Consider the following 12,202-nt stretch of genomic DNA (forward strand, 5'->3'; position numbering starts at 1 on the left):
ATATATATATATATTTAAAAAGTGAATTTTAAAATAAAAATATGATGTTTTTATTGTGATATAAAAATTTTAATTTGCATAAATGTAAGAAAGGTTTAGATGTAAAATATATAATTATATAAGAATTTGGTGCATCGCATGCAAACCCCCTTAAGGGTAATATTAAAATTAAAGTAATCTAAGCTACACATATGGCTACACCGACGAAATGCATCACCCCCTTCCCCTTGCTATAAAATGCGCTCCATCTCTGAGTCCCCAACCTACATTGTCGTCCCTTCAGATCCACAATGAAGCTCTCAGCCAACAAGTTTTTCTCCTACCTTCTCCTAATTATAGTTCTGCTTCTGGCTCCCTATTTCCAGCAGATGGCCTCAGCTCAGGCTGGTAAGCACTCAGCAGATCCATCTACCCTCCAAAAACGCATTTTTACCACAACAAATTTTTGAAGTTCACATTTTTTTTCATAAAGTATTCATCTTTCCAAACATTTCGCTAACTAAACATGCTTTTAACAACATTTTCAAGTTTCATATCATAAAAAAATTTAAAAAATGCTATTTTTACTTTGAAGCTTCATTTAGCTAAAGAAAGTATGCGGTGAGGCTGTTTCAAGCGAGATTTGCTGTAAAAATCCATTTTTAATCTTCTAAAGTCCACATTTTTTTCATAAATCAATCATCTTTTCAAACATTTCGCTAACCAGCCCTGCTTCTAACATCGTTCTCATCATAAAAAGTGCTATTTTTACAGCATAGCTTCATCTAGCTGAAAGAAGTACTGAATTTGCTACTGCAATGAGGATGTTTTCTGAAATCGAGATTTATTGTAAAAATCCGTTTTTTACCTTCTAAAGTTCACATTTTCTTTCAATCAATCATCTTTTCAAACATATCCCTAACCAAACCCTGCTTCTAAGATAATTTTCAAATCACATATCATAAAATAAAATCCTATTTTTACATTAAAGCTTCATCAAATACTGAATTTACTGCTGCTGTGAATCTGTTTCAAGCGACATAATTCACAGTAAAAATCTGTTTTTTAAAGCCATATATTTAAAAAGATTAATCATCCATTATATATATTTAAATCTCTTTGCAGCATTCTGCGATGATAAATGCAATACGAGGTGCAGTAAAGCTGGAATGCAGGACAGGTGCCTCAGGGACTGTGGGATCTGCTGTGCGGAATGCAAATGCGTGCCCTCCGGTACCTACGGGAACAAGGATGAGTGCCCTTGTTACCGGGACAAGTTCACCGGCGAAGGGCGGCGCCGCCGCCCCAAATGCCCTTGAGCTCCGTCGTCCTGTACTCTGGTTTAAAATATGTGATGATGTGTGTGTTTGTTTTGAGGAAGTGAGTTTAAATGGTTGTGTTTAATAATTAAATGGTGTGGTTTAGTTTAATTTAATACGTGTTGATGATGAATGAAGTATTTAGTTTAATTTAATACTTGTTGATGATTTTTTTTATAAAAATTTCATAAAAAATGTAGATCTGGTGGCATGGAACTTGCTAGATTTGTATGACAAATAGATTAAGGTCTTGGATTTGTTTTAGAAAGAGTATATATATATACATAGACACGCATACGCGCCGCCATATGCTATTCTACAAGCCTTTGGTCACCTCAAATGTGCGAGTATCACATTCTTAATAAGATCAATTGTGGCGGAGGGGATTTAAACCTCCAACCTAAGGGGACAGACCGGCCTAAATGCATATATATATATATCTCTCTCACACACACACACATATATATATATATATATACACAAATAAGAAGTCGATCATACATACAAATAAATCCCCATACAATTGTCATAAACTCATAATTCATTAAAAAAAATACAAATAATAATTTTCTCTAAAAAAAAGCATAATATATCAAGAACAGTATAATATATAAAAATATTTAAGAGTTTGCTTTGAAGGAATCCACCAACTCTGACGTGCCCACGCTGAAGCCTTCCTCGTGCATTCACGTGAGCTGTCGCAGCATTACAATTCTTTTTTGTTATTATTATTACCACTTTTAATATTTAATAAATGAAATACACATGCATTTGTATTAAAATATCAAATAAATTCAAAAAATTATGCATGTATACATCTGTGATGTACAAGACGAAATGTGCAGGACGAAGACTTTCATCTACAAATATGATAGATAGTTCTCTATCGTCATCTACATGCAATAAAACAAAAGAATCACTAAAGTCGCGCTTAGCACAAGAATGTGTGGACTTCTCCAGTCGTATAGACAAAAGGAAGGCAAACTCGGTTGCAAGGTGCGGGAGGAGAGCTCAAAAGTTGGATGATGTTCGTGTTATCCCCTTCAACTATCACGCCTTTGAGATCAAACATCCACGGTTGACAAATATTTTAGAGAAATCGAACCGCCATAAGCTCCCCCTTTGAGTCATCCCAGCACCCGAAATACTGTCCCATAGCCATAATGTCTATGACGCTTTCATCACGAATTTCCCCAATTCTAGTTGGTAAAAGTGCACTGTCAACATCCATTATTATCCACACGAAAATATTACATCAGTACTATGCACGTAAAGTAACGTGCGTAGCCAATGAAATCATGCCACGACACCCCGCACAACAGAGAAACAGAGAAAAAAACGGCGCAGTAACACGGGAAATATTTTCCCCCGTGTTATTCATGTGTTATTGTGTGTTATTCATGTGTTATTGTGTCCTGACAATATTCCTGGTGTTATAATAACACAATAACACATGAATAACACACAATAACACAAGAATAACACGGGAGAGAATATTCTCACGTGTTACTGCGCCGTTTTTTCTCTCTGTCGGGAATATTTTTCGTGTTATTCAAGTATTATTATGTGTTATTCATGTGTTATTGTGTCCTGAGAATATTCTTGGTGTTATAATAACACAATAACACATCAATAACACATGAATAACACGCAATAACACATGAATAACACGCAATACACATGAATAACATTGGGGGAATATTCCCCGTGTTACTGCGCTGTTTTTTTTTTGCTCTGTCGCGTGAGATGTCGTGGCGTGATTTGATTGGCTACGCACGTTATTTTTACGTGCGTAATACTAATGTAATATTTTTTTCCAGAAAGAAGGCGTGACCAACCCAATGGATTGGTTAGCATCTCTTTGCCCCCGAAATGGATCAAAAGATGTTTTTGGTAAGAGCAGAGTACCATAGAGACGATCATGAATGTTAGCGTTGCGAGCTTGCCAGCAATGGTGGATCACATAGCAATAATATTGGGCTTCAACAATGCTGCATTTCCGGATGGTGCTGAGACCAACAACATCCTGAAAATTGTTGAACGCCGGTCAGGAATCCCCCAAGACATCAGGATCACATTAACCTTACAAAACAACAAGCATTTAGAAACAAGATGGTCGCGGTCTTCGGTATCGGCGCAGCCCCAAGGGCAAGCCATGTTGTCCGTGAGGCCCCGCTTGGCAAAGCCATGAGCGGGTGGGGATGGTGTCCTGGACAAATGGGCACCCAAAAAAGGCGAAGATGCAGCTTCGTGAGCCATCCATAGTCCGCGTCCCTTCACGCAACTGAACGTTGATCCGGCCGGGGCCATTTTCTAGTAAGAATACAATTTTCATGCATATATAAGATGTCATATTTGCAAAAATTGATGTTTACATGTTAGATATGTAAAGACATAATAATTGAGTGGTAATGCATGTAAATCTTCCTTATTTTATTTAAGAGAAATTTGCATGCATACATACCACACAATTCATAAGTATGTAGAAATCGAACACCTAAAATTTGATATTTACATTTATAACACTATAGTTGTGAGTATATACATAAAATGATGTATTTCACCATTAACAAGTTAGTAATATTGATATTTTTATATAATTGTAAAGATTTGAGCAGTACTTATGTAATATAAAAATTTAAATTTCAATCGCTAATAAAAAAATCAAGGGGTATTTACAAATATACCACACAAAACATACCTAACACCTAAACATTCATATTTATATCCATACAACTCAAATCTTTATAACACGATATTAAAGATATCACAACCTTTTTCAAAAGTGAAATGCATCTTTTATGCGAAGGTTTATGACAACAACATGGTACAAGTATAAACATCAAACTTTCGGTGTTATATATGTAAATACATAAGAATTGTGTGGTTTGCATGCAAATATCCCAAAAATCATATTTACAAATATTCAGTGAACAAACTCATAACATTTTTTTCTAAGAAATTAACTAGTATCTACATATTAATTTATTGGGACAATTGCATATAAAACACCCGAAACATTGATATTTATAAATTCAGCACCCAGGTGATTTTTTTTGAAAAAAGAAACCAATGCATTTGTGCGTGCCACAATCAAACCATTGAGAATTTGGTAAAAATAAAAAATATGTGTTGAGGTTTACGTAGTTTACAACGTAGTTTTGTCAAAGTTTAGAATTGGGCCGATTTGGCCGAATTTGAATTACACGGTTCATGTAAAATGATATAGACAAGCTGGTTAATGAGAAATTCATTTCATTGCATTTCACTTTCAGCAAACCAAACAGCCCCTTAACGAGAATTTCCTTCATAACATCACTTAATTATATTAAGAACACAACTCCCTAAGAAGGAAATGGTAAAGGCTGAGAAACTGTTGAAAATCTTGAATTTCAAGTGATTAATCCTAAATTTTCAGGTTTTCTACAATCAAATAATTGCATGAAACGAAAGTAAAGGTCTAATTTCTCAGCTAAAAAACATGCAAATTCTTTAATTATTTCTGTTCTTCCATAAAAATCTGAAATTTATCATCCATAAAAATCTGAAATTTATCATGTTTGAAGTAAAAACAAGAAGCAAACATGCAAATATGTGATTTGATGGGTACTGTACTCACATTACTGAAAGATTAGCTTCTCACATTACTGCACCCGGCTTGCTCCTCCACCAGCTGTCTCTAATGGTGTTAAAGAGCAAAAGATATCAGTAGATAAGTCAGGTAATCAAAGCAAAATGTTAAGTATTTAGAATATGCTAAAGGTGGTTGGATTACCTGTCAATCATCAGCTCCATCATCTTTCGAACCATAGACATGAACCTTAACCACCACATTCTTAGCCTCAAAGTATCTAGCTTTACCAAAACCATCTATGGTTAACCTCTCTGTATCATGCACCGTGTACTCAGATCAGTTGGTCGAGCATCTGCTTGTCAGTTGTAAGTCCCCTCTGGTCTGGGGTTTGATTCCCCTCGGTTCCCCTCGATTCCTCCCGGTGGAGGGTGTGGTACTTGAATTGTTAGGCACATTGGGAATGGTCGAGGCTCGTATAATAGCCTCAGGCCATTCCTTTTGAAAAAAAAGGAAAAAAAAAACAAACCTCTCTGTATTATTGCATAATATAGCACTTAGAATAGTGTGATTGAACATATAACAATACAGATTATAAAAGAAAGATTTACATACAAACCATTCACTTCTTATGTATTTACATATCTGATACCCAAACTTCAGTTTTTACATGCATGCCACATTGTCTATGCATGTAAAAAGTGTATTTCACTACTTAAAAAGTTGAAAAGGTGACATTTTTTATGTGATGAAAGTTTTGGGTGGCATTAATGTTAAAAATAAAGTTTAGCTGTTAGATATGTAAATAGATAGGAATTGGGTGGTATGTATGTAAATGCCCCATTATAAAAATGTTGAGTTGAAAGCCGAGATTAGTGAATTTGGCCAAATTTACAACAGGCTCCAGAGCAAAACCGCAAGGGATGAGCTGTTTTCAGTAAAAAGAAAAAAGAAAAAGGAAAAGTTAAGCTAAGGGAAGCTTACATCTCCTTCCAAATTATATTAATGTGTTGAATGAACCCTTAAGCAACACAGAAGAAACTTTTGATGAACTCAAGCTTGCACTGCTTCCTCCGAAATGATGCTTGGAGAAGTTTCAGTAATTCCATTCAAATCCCCACCATATATTCATCCATGTTTAGTACGCTAAAACCCGGAGTTTTCCTCAAACCTTTCCTTCTAGCCTTCTTTCTCAGACTTGTGGCATTGTTCCACATACTAGCCTCAGAATATAAGTTGGAGACCAATGAATAAATACCTGGATTATGGGGTTGTATCTCCAAAATTTCCTTGCAAACAACCTCTCCAATTTTCATATTTTTATGAAATTTACAAGCACTAAGCAAAGCACACAGTGCATTGATCCTCTCGTTCAATGAAAACTTCTTAACCAAGTCATAAGCTTCTTCGAGTTGACCCGCCCTACCCAGCAAATCCACCATGCAGTTATAATGCTCTTCTGAGGGCGAAATGGAATCATCCGCATTCAGGATTTTGAACACGCGCCAACCTTCTTCGACCAGCCCACAATGGCTGCACGCAGAGAGCACCGACGTGTACGTCATCCCGTCGGGGCTTAGGTTTTGCTCTTGCATTTCATAGAATAGCTTTAAGACCTTGTCGGCGCATCCGTGAACACCGTAACAAGCAATCATTGTGTTCCATGAGGTCACATTTTTGTTCCTGATACAATCAAATACAGCGCCGGCCATATCTAACCTTCCACATTTTGCGTAAGCGATGATGACGGAATTCATGGTCGCGATGTCTTTGTTTAGAAGAATTCGATAGATATAGCCATGGATTTCCTTCACTTTTAGCACTCCTCCGAGTTCCATATGTGCTTTGAGTAATGTGATAAGAATGACAGAATCAGGCTTTTCTCGCGCTCGCAGCATTAGTTGAAACAACGTAAGAACCTTATCTACATGACCTTGGTCGGCATAATTCATCATCATTATTGTCCACGAAACTAAATCTTTCTTCAACATAGATTCAAAAATGATGTTTGCGGTATTAATAAATCCCCATTCAACATACATGTGAAGAATCATGTTAACAACATCTAAAATTGAATCGAAACCATATCTTAATATGAATCCATGCACCCACTTGCCAAGTTTAATGTAACTTATATCAGAGAATGTGGAAAGAAAACTCACCATCGTCATGAAATTAGGATCGATACCTTCTTCAAACATTCTCTTAAACAAAGTAATCGCGACATCGATCTTTTTGGCATGTAGATATCCAGAGAGAATAACATTATACAATACGGTGTCTCTTACTAACATTTCATCAAACAACTTCCGTGCATACTGTATTTTGCCACATTCGGAGTACAAATTGACAAGGGAAGTGACGACAACTAAATCAGGTGAAATTAATCTTCTTAAAAGGTAACAATGGACATCTCTGACTTGATGAAGACACCCGGTATCGGCGCATGCGGCAAGTATGTTCGATAAGGTGATCGAATCAGGGATAAATTTTGATTCTTTCTCAAAAGTTTTGAAAATCTGCAATGCCTCGTCACTCTTTCCCCACTGAATGAGGCCAGAAATCATGGCATTCCATGAAGCAAGGCAGGTTCTTTCCGTTCGCCCCAACAAGGATGAAGCTGAAAGCAAAGCTCCGCACCTAGCATACATGTCGATAATGGCGGTTTGCAGAGCTTCATCTGATGGATCAATCCCTCTCCTCAAAGCATAGCAGTGAATTGCTTGACCTTTTCTAAGCTCTTCTAGTTGTCCTGCTACCTGCAGCAGGCTAACTAATGTTACACGATTCGCAGATAAACCTTCTCTCTGCATAACAGAAGCAATTCTGAAAGCCATTTTAGCAGGAAGGCGAGCATAGCCAGTAACCATGGCGGTATAGGCAATGATATCCTTATCAAAGATCTCCTCAAAGGCCTCATGACCATCATCAGTTAGTCCACATCTGGAGTATAATCCAACCAAAGAAGAACCAACAAACTTATCTGTGTTTAAACCGGTTTTGAGAGCATCAACATGGATGGATTGTCCAATTTCCAAACTACCAAGCTCAGTGCTACCCTTCAAACTAAATGTTATGGTTGAACTATCAAATCCAAGCCCATTAAATTTTAAATTTTTATATAAGAAAAGAACTTCGGAAAACTGGCCAGCTCTGTGATACCCAACAATGGCAGAGTTCCAGAGCGAAAGATTTCTGTTAACGATCTTAGCAAACACTAACCTTGACTCACATAATCCTCCAAAGTTTGCATAGCAGTTCAATAATTTAGATCCCAGAAATATGTTTTCGCCCAGCCCATGAGAAAGAATGCTTCCATGAAGCTTTCTGAGAAATCTGATATCTTCACAAGTTCGGAAAGTGCTGGCAAAATGCTCTACGCTATGGAGGCCGCGTATTGATGCACCTTCGACGACAGAGCCTAAGAATTTCCATCTGAAAGATCGCCTCTTTGTTCTCAAAAACAAAGAATGGTGTGATGAAACTTTCATCTTTCATGGCAAAGGATATAATTTATGCAGCCGACAAAAATTAACCTGAAAACAAAGATTCTCAACTTGAAATAAATGCAAAAATCATATCTTTGGTACGAAATATACATCCCAGCGAGTCCACACCGAGTAACGATCCACAAAAACCATAATTTTAGTAGGTCCTAAACCAACGAGCCTTGAAATTCGTGGGAAAAAAAAGGGACCAGATTGAGCATGAGGGGCTAGAAATGAGAGGAGGATTAAATGTTGCTCTGGCTGTAAAATGCGTGGCTGACTACCTGTGGGTCTCCAAAGAACAGAGGCCGTGCAGACCGGGGATTGCCAGAGATGAGCTTTCTAGGCAGGCTTTGCGAGTTACTTTGAGGGGCGGCTGTCTGGTAGGATTAGAGCAGGATTTAACCTGGACTTGACCTAAATCCTGCCAGACGGTCAATACTTTACTGATTTCGGCCGTAATTCCGATTTACTAAATCCTGTGAATCACCTGACTTGGTAAATCTGGGACGGGCAATTCGCGCGAAAAGCAAGATATGAAGTTCCAGACTTTAGGGTTTAGGGTTTCAGGTAGGAGCTGTGCGGAAGGAGAAGAAGGAGAGATTATTGCGTGCGGACACCGCATGCAGAGATGCGGACACCGCATGCATCTCTGCATGCGGTGTTCGATCCTGGCCGTAGATCACGGTGATCTACGGTCAGGATTATTTCCGTTTTTTTAAAAAAAAAATAAAAAATTTTAGGTGGGGCCCACCGAAATACATCCGGACCGTAAATCATGTGATTTACGGTCTCGGCGTCCGCACGCAAGCTGCGTGCGGACGCCGATCCGCATGGAATAATTTTTCGAGAAGAAGGGGGTGCTTGGTGGCAGAATTTTAACCCTGTATTTCATATAAATCCCCATTCAACATACTTTGTTTATTAAATAATTACTTGTTAATTAGTATAATCAGAAATAAAATTTTAATTAAATTAATTAATAAATTTTTATCATAATAATAAAATAATTAAATTTTAATTATGATTTTTTATTATAACAAACGGAACAAACTTCTTAAATGCTCACATAATCTATCAAAAAGTTTCAGTATGTCGAATTGTTTTTGAAATTTAAGGAAGTTCCGCTAACATAAATTCTTAAATTTATTGGGATTTCGTGTTGATTCTTATTGTTCCTCTAAATCTAAAGTATTTAAGCTTATAAATCATATCATAACCCAAGATCTTAATTATACCTTTAAAGATCCTCACCTATTAAAGGGCTTATTTGAAGGAGTTTTGTCATTCACTAGAGCTCTTTTAAAGTCAGGAATGTAGAACAATCGCACATCTGTAATCAACAACTATGAAAATTTATCCTTCTATTAAAATAATTTTGGGAGATGTTGCTTTATCTTAAAAAAAAAACAATTTAAGCTATATTGACTTCTCAAATCGGCCATTAACACTTAGTTTTTAGATATTAGAACACTCAATTTTTAGATATTATATAAAAATAACATCATTACTTGCTTCTTATAAGCAAGATAACTTTTATTCATATTGATATGTCATCGGCTAATTTTCATTCTCCGGCAAAATCTTGAGGCAAGCACGGATATGGAGATTATTTTTTGGGCAAGAAAAATTATAACTTTTGATTAAAAATCGTCCAGAACACCGATTTTAACAAATTTACAGTCAAACTGACATGTTCGTTGACACGGACTTAAACGATACCAAAATCAGTCCACTTTTAATCAATCAAACATAGATCAAGCTGGTAAACCGCTTTTAGAAGTTTTTTTAGCATAATTGGAAGGTCAAATATAAATTTTGAATATGGCATGTTTATAGTTAAATCCAGTGTATTGGCAAAACTAATCCAACAAGTTCAAGATCACTCAATTTCAACATCATTAAGACACTGAAATGTCAATCGTGCGCCGTCTAATTGAGGGAATCTTTTTGAGTCGTTTGATCAAGAGTGGTCTTAATTCATTCCTTCTTTGCAACCCATATTCTATAAATAAAGCTCTACCCCCTCATGAGAAGGGGTTAAACTCTGGGCAAGAGGAAGACTAAACTTACAAAAGTGGGAGTTATAGCCCAGCATCATGCACCGCAAATCCAGCCAACTCTGGTTACTACCGCCTTCGACCTCGCCGCTTCTGACATCGCCTCCTCCGACAGTTGTCACTGCCCATTGTCAACCTCTTACACCTGCATCTGCCTACCACCGTCATGCTCTTGCTCATGCAGTCATCGGCTAACGTCAGCCGCCAAATCTGGTCACCACAGGGCTGGTGAGATTTTTTTTATTAATGATAACTACCATATATCTCAAAAGACTTCTATCGAAATGATCATATATGACATTCAAAGAATTATATAAAATCTCAAAAGATATAGATATTACATTAGAATGGTTCCAATCATTTGGATAAGTAAAATCTTCGAAATTTATGGATTTGCATAACCAAAATTCTTCTCTTACCTGGTAAGCGTAAGCTAAGGTTTATTTTAATTATATTCCAATAATTACTCTTGACAAAACTCTAGATTAAACATATGTCTTATATCTTTCTTATTCATTAATGGATGTCTATTGAATAATAGGGTTTGAAGACTTTGATAAAAGAGTTAATTCTGGACACAAGTTGACTTCATTTGAACTTCAAAAAATTTTAACCTTTCGGGTTGAGCCCAACAATTAACAGTTGGAATGGTACACAACTTGAATCAATAGATTAGATTTGTAGAACAAATTGGATTTGGATTTTGAATAAGTTTGAATTAAGATTGAGATTTATTTAGGATTGAATTGGATTTGGTTTGGATTAAATTGTTTAAAGTTTGGATTATAATTGGCTAGAGATAGGTTAAAAAGAATCGAATTGAAATCAGGTTGGGTTTGAAATTGATTTAGGATTTAATTAAGTTGGAATTGGAAAGGGTTAGATTTTGATTGAGTATAGATTGATTGAGTTAAGTTTAATTTAATTAGGATGAATTGATTTAAGAAATATTCTAGTCTAAAGAGTAAGAAAGGGATAAAATATTTCTAGATGGAGGTGAAGCCCTAACCTAAAATATCTCTAAATAGGAAATTATATGCAACCTAGCCTAAATTTAGGAATAACGCACCAGGTCAAGATGCCCATGACTTTCCATGATCTAGGGTACATTGGTATCCTCGAGCTATTAACCACTAAAATAATAGGAGTTTTCCCTTATTGTCATAGCAATGACTTAAGATGGTTCATCCCGCTATAAAAGTGGTTGTGAGTATCTTATTTTGTAGGATAGGCTATTTCATTCTAGGTTACTCATAGTCTTCGAGGGCGAGTCAATTTGTTTTATAAGTCCAAGTTCATAGCTCTAATCTACGGGGGAAACTAGTAACTAACCTAGAACTTCTATAATGGACTAATAAAGGTTATGTGTATGGCCTCAGGTTTTTGTCTACGTTTGCTAGACTAGGGGCATAGTTTGGAACTATCCTAAGGCGTGGTTATAAAAATTAGAGTTTGTTATTTTTAATTATTTTTGGGGTTTGATAATTATCAGTGAATTATTTTCTCCTAGAAATCATCAATTATGATGACAAATCAAGATTTTATAGATATTATTTAGTTATTTTTTCATTCAAGTGAGGTTCTGGTCGAGATGGTATTATTTTTTTTCTACCATATAGGTATGTTTTCTTCCAAAAATTTTATTCTCCCACCCCAGGTTTCAATTGCAGTCGAGATGGTATATTATGAAGACTGAGACTAAGCATCTTAATTTAAGGTTCTCATAATAGAAATTCACTTATATTCTCATAAACATAATAAAAATCATAATAATATTCCTTTCAT

The 12,202-nt window shown here is 36.1% G+C and overlaps 2 protein-coding genes and 1 long non-coding RNA gene across 6 annotated transcripts; 1 reads left to right on the forward strand and 2 right to left on the reverse strand.

The window, feature by feature from the left end:
* The first annotated feature begins 247 nt into the window (after positions 1-247).
* Positions 248-1,453, forward strand: LOC110028837 (peamaclein-like). Its single transcript, XM_020730848.1, has 2 exons — positions 248-387; positions 1,105-1,453. The coding sequence occupies exons 1-2, from the start codon at positions 291-293 to the stop codon at positions 1,296-1,298; spliced, it is 291 nt and encodes a 96-aa protein (XP_020586507.1). The 5' UTR covers positions 248-290; the 3' UTR covers positions 1,299-1,453.
* Positions 1,454-1,931: 478 nt separating this feature from the next.
* On the reverse strand, positions 1,932-5,269 carry LOC110028838. 2 transcript variants are annotated; one of them, XR_002294464.1, is made up of 4 exons: positions 5,074-5,269; positions 4,918-4,977; positions 3,137-3,611; positions 1,932-2,497 (listed from the first exon to the last, which is right to left on the reverse strand). It is a non-coding gene; the product is annotated as an uncharacterized LOC110028838 (long non-coding RNA). The 2 variants fall into 2 exon arrangements; XR_002294463.1 differs by lacking the exon at positions 1,932-2,497 and having other exon boundaries at positions 3,055-3,611.
* A 24-nt stretch (positions 5,270-5,293) lies between these two features.
* On the reverse strand, positions 5,294-8,949 carry LOC110028839 (pentatricopeptide repeat-containing protein At1g06140, mitochondrial-like). Of its 3 annotated transcripts, none has more exons than XR_002294465.1 (2): positions 5,854-8,949; positions 5,294-5,367 (listed from the first exon to the last, which is right to left on the reverse strand). XR_002294465.1 is itself a non-coding variant. In XM_020730850.1 (2 exons), the coding sequence occupies exon 2, from the start codon at positions 8,358-8,360 to the stop codon at positions 5,979-5,981; it is 2,382 nt and encodes a 793-aa protein (XP_020586509.1). In that variant the 5' UTR covers positions 8,361-8,405; positions 8,642-8,949; the 3' UTR covers positions 5,667-5,978. The 3 variants fall into 3 exon arrangements, 2 of the variants coding, with proteins under 2 accessions (XP_020586509.1, XP_020586510.1); XM_020730850.1 differs by lacking the exon at positions 5,294-5,367 and having other exon boundaries at positions 5,667-8,405; positions 8,642-8,949; XM_020730851.1 differs by lacking the exon at positions 5,294-5,367 and having other exon boundaries at positions 5,667-8,405; positions 8,487-8,504.
* Between the last annotated feature and the right edge of the window lie 3,253 nt (positions 8,950-12,202).

This window comes from Phalaenopsis equestris, unplaced genomic scaffold, assembly GCF_001263595.1.
Source record: "Phalaenopsis equestris unplaced genomic scaffold, ASM126359v1 Scaffold000533, whole genome shotgun sequence".
Classification (NCBI taxonomy): domain Eukaryota; kingdom Viridiplantae; phylum Streptophyta; class Magnoliopsida; order Asparagales; family Orchidaceae; genus Phalaenopsis; species Phalaenopsis equestris.

Bases quoted from the DNA above. Each gene is read 5' to 3' on its own strand.
- LOC110028837 (XM_020730848.1), top strand. From the start codon at position 291: ATGAAGCTCTCAGCCAACAAGTTTTTCTCCTACCTTCTCCTAATTATA. The intron at 388-1,104 runs GTAAGCACTCAG...ATCTCTTTGCAG, and splicing joins GATGGCCTCAGCTCAGGCTG to CATTCTGCGATGATAAATGC.
- LOC110028839 (XM_020730850.1), bottom strand. From the start codon at position 8,360: ATGAAAGTTTCATCACACCATTCTTTGTTTTTGAGAACAAAGAGGCGA.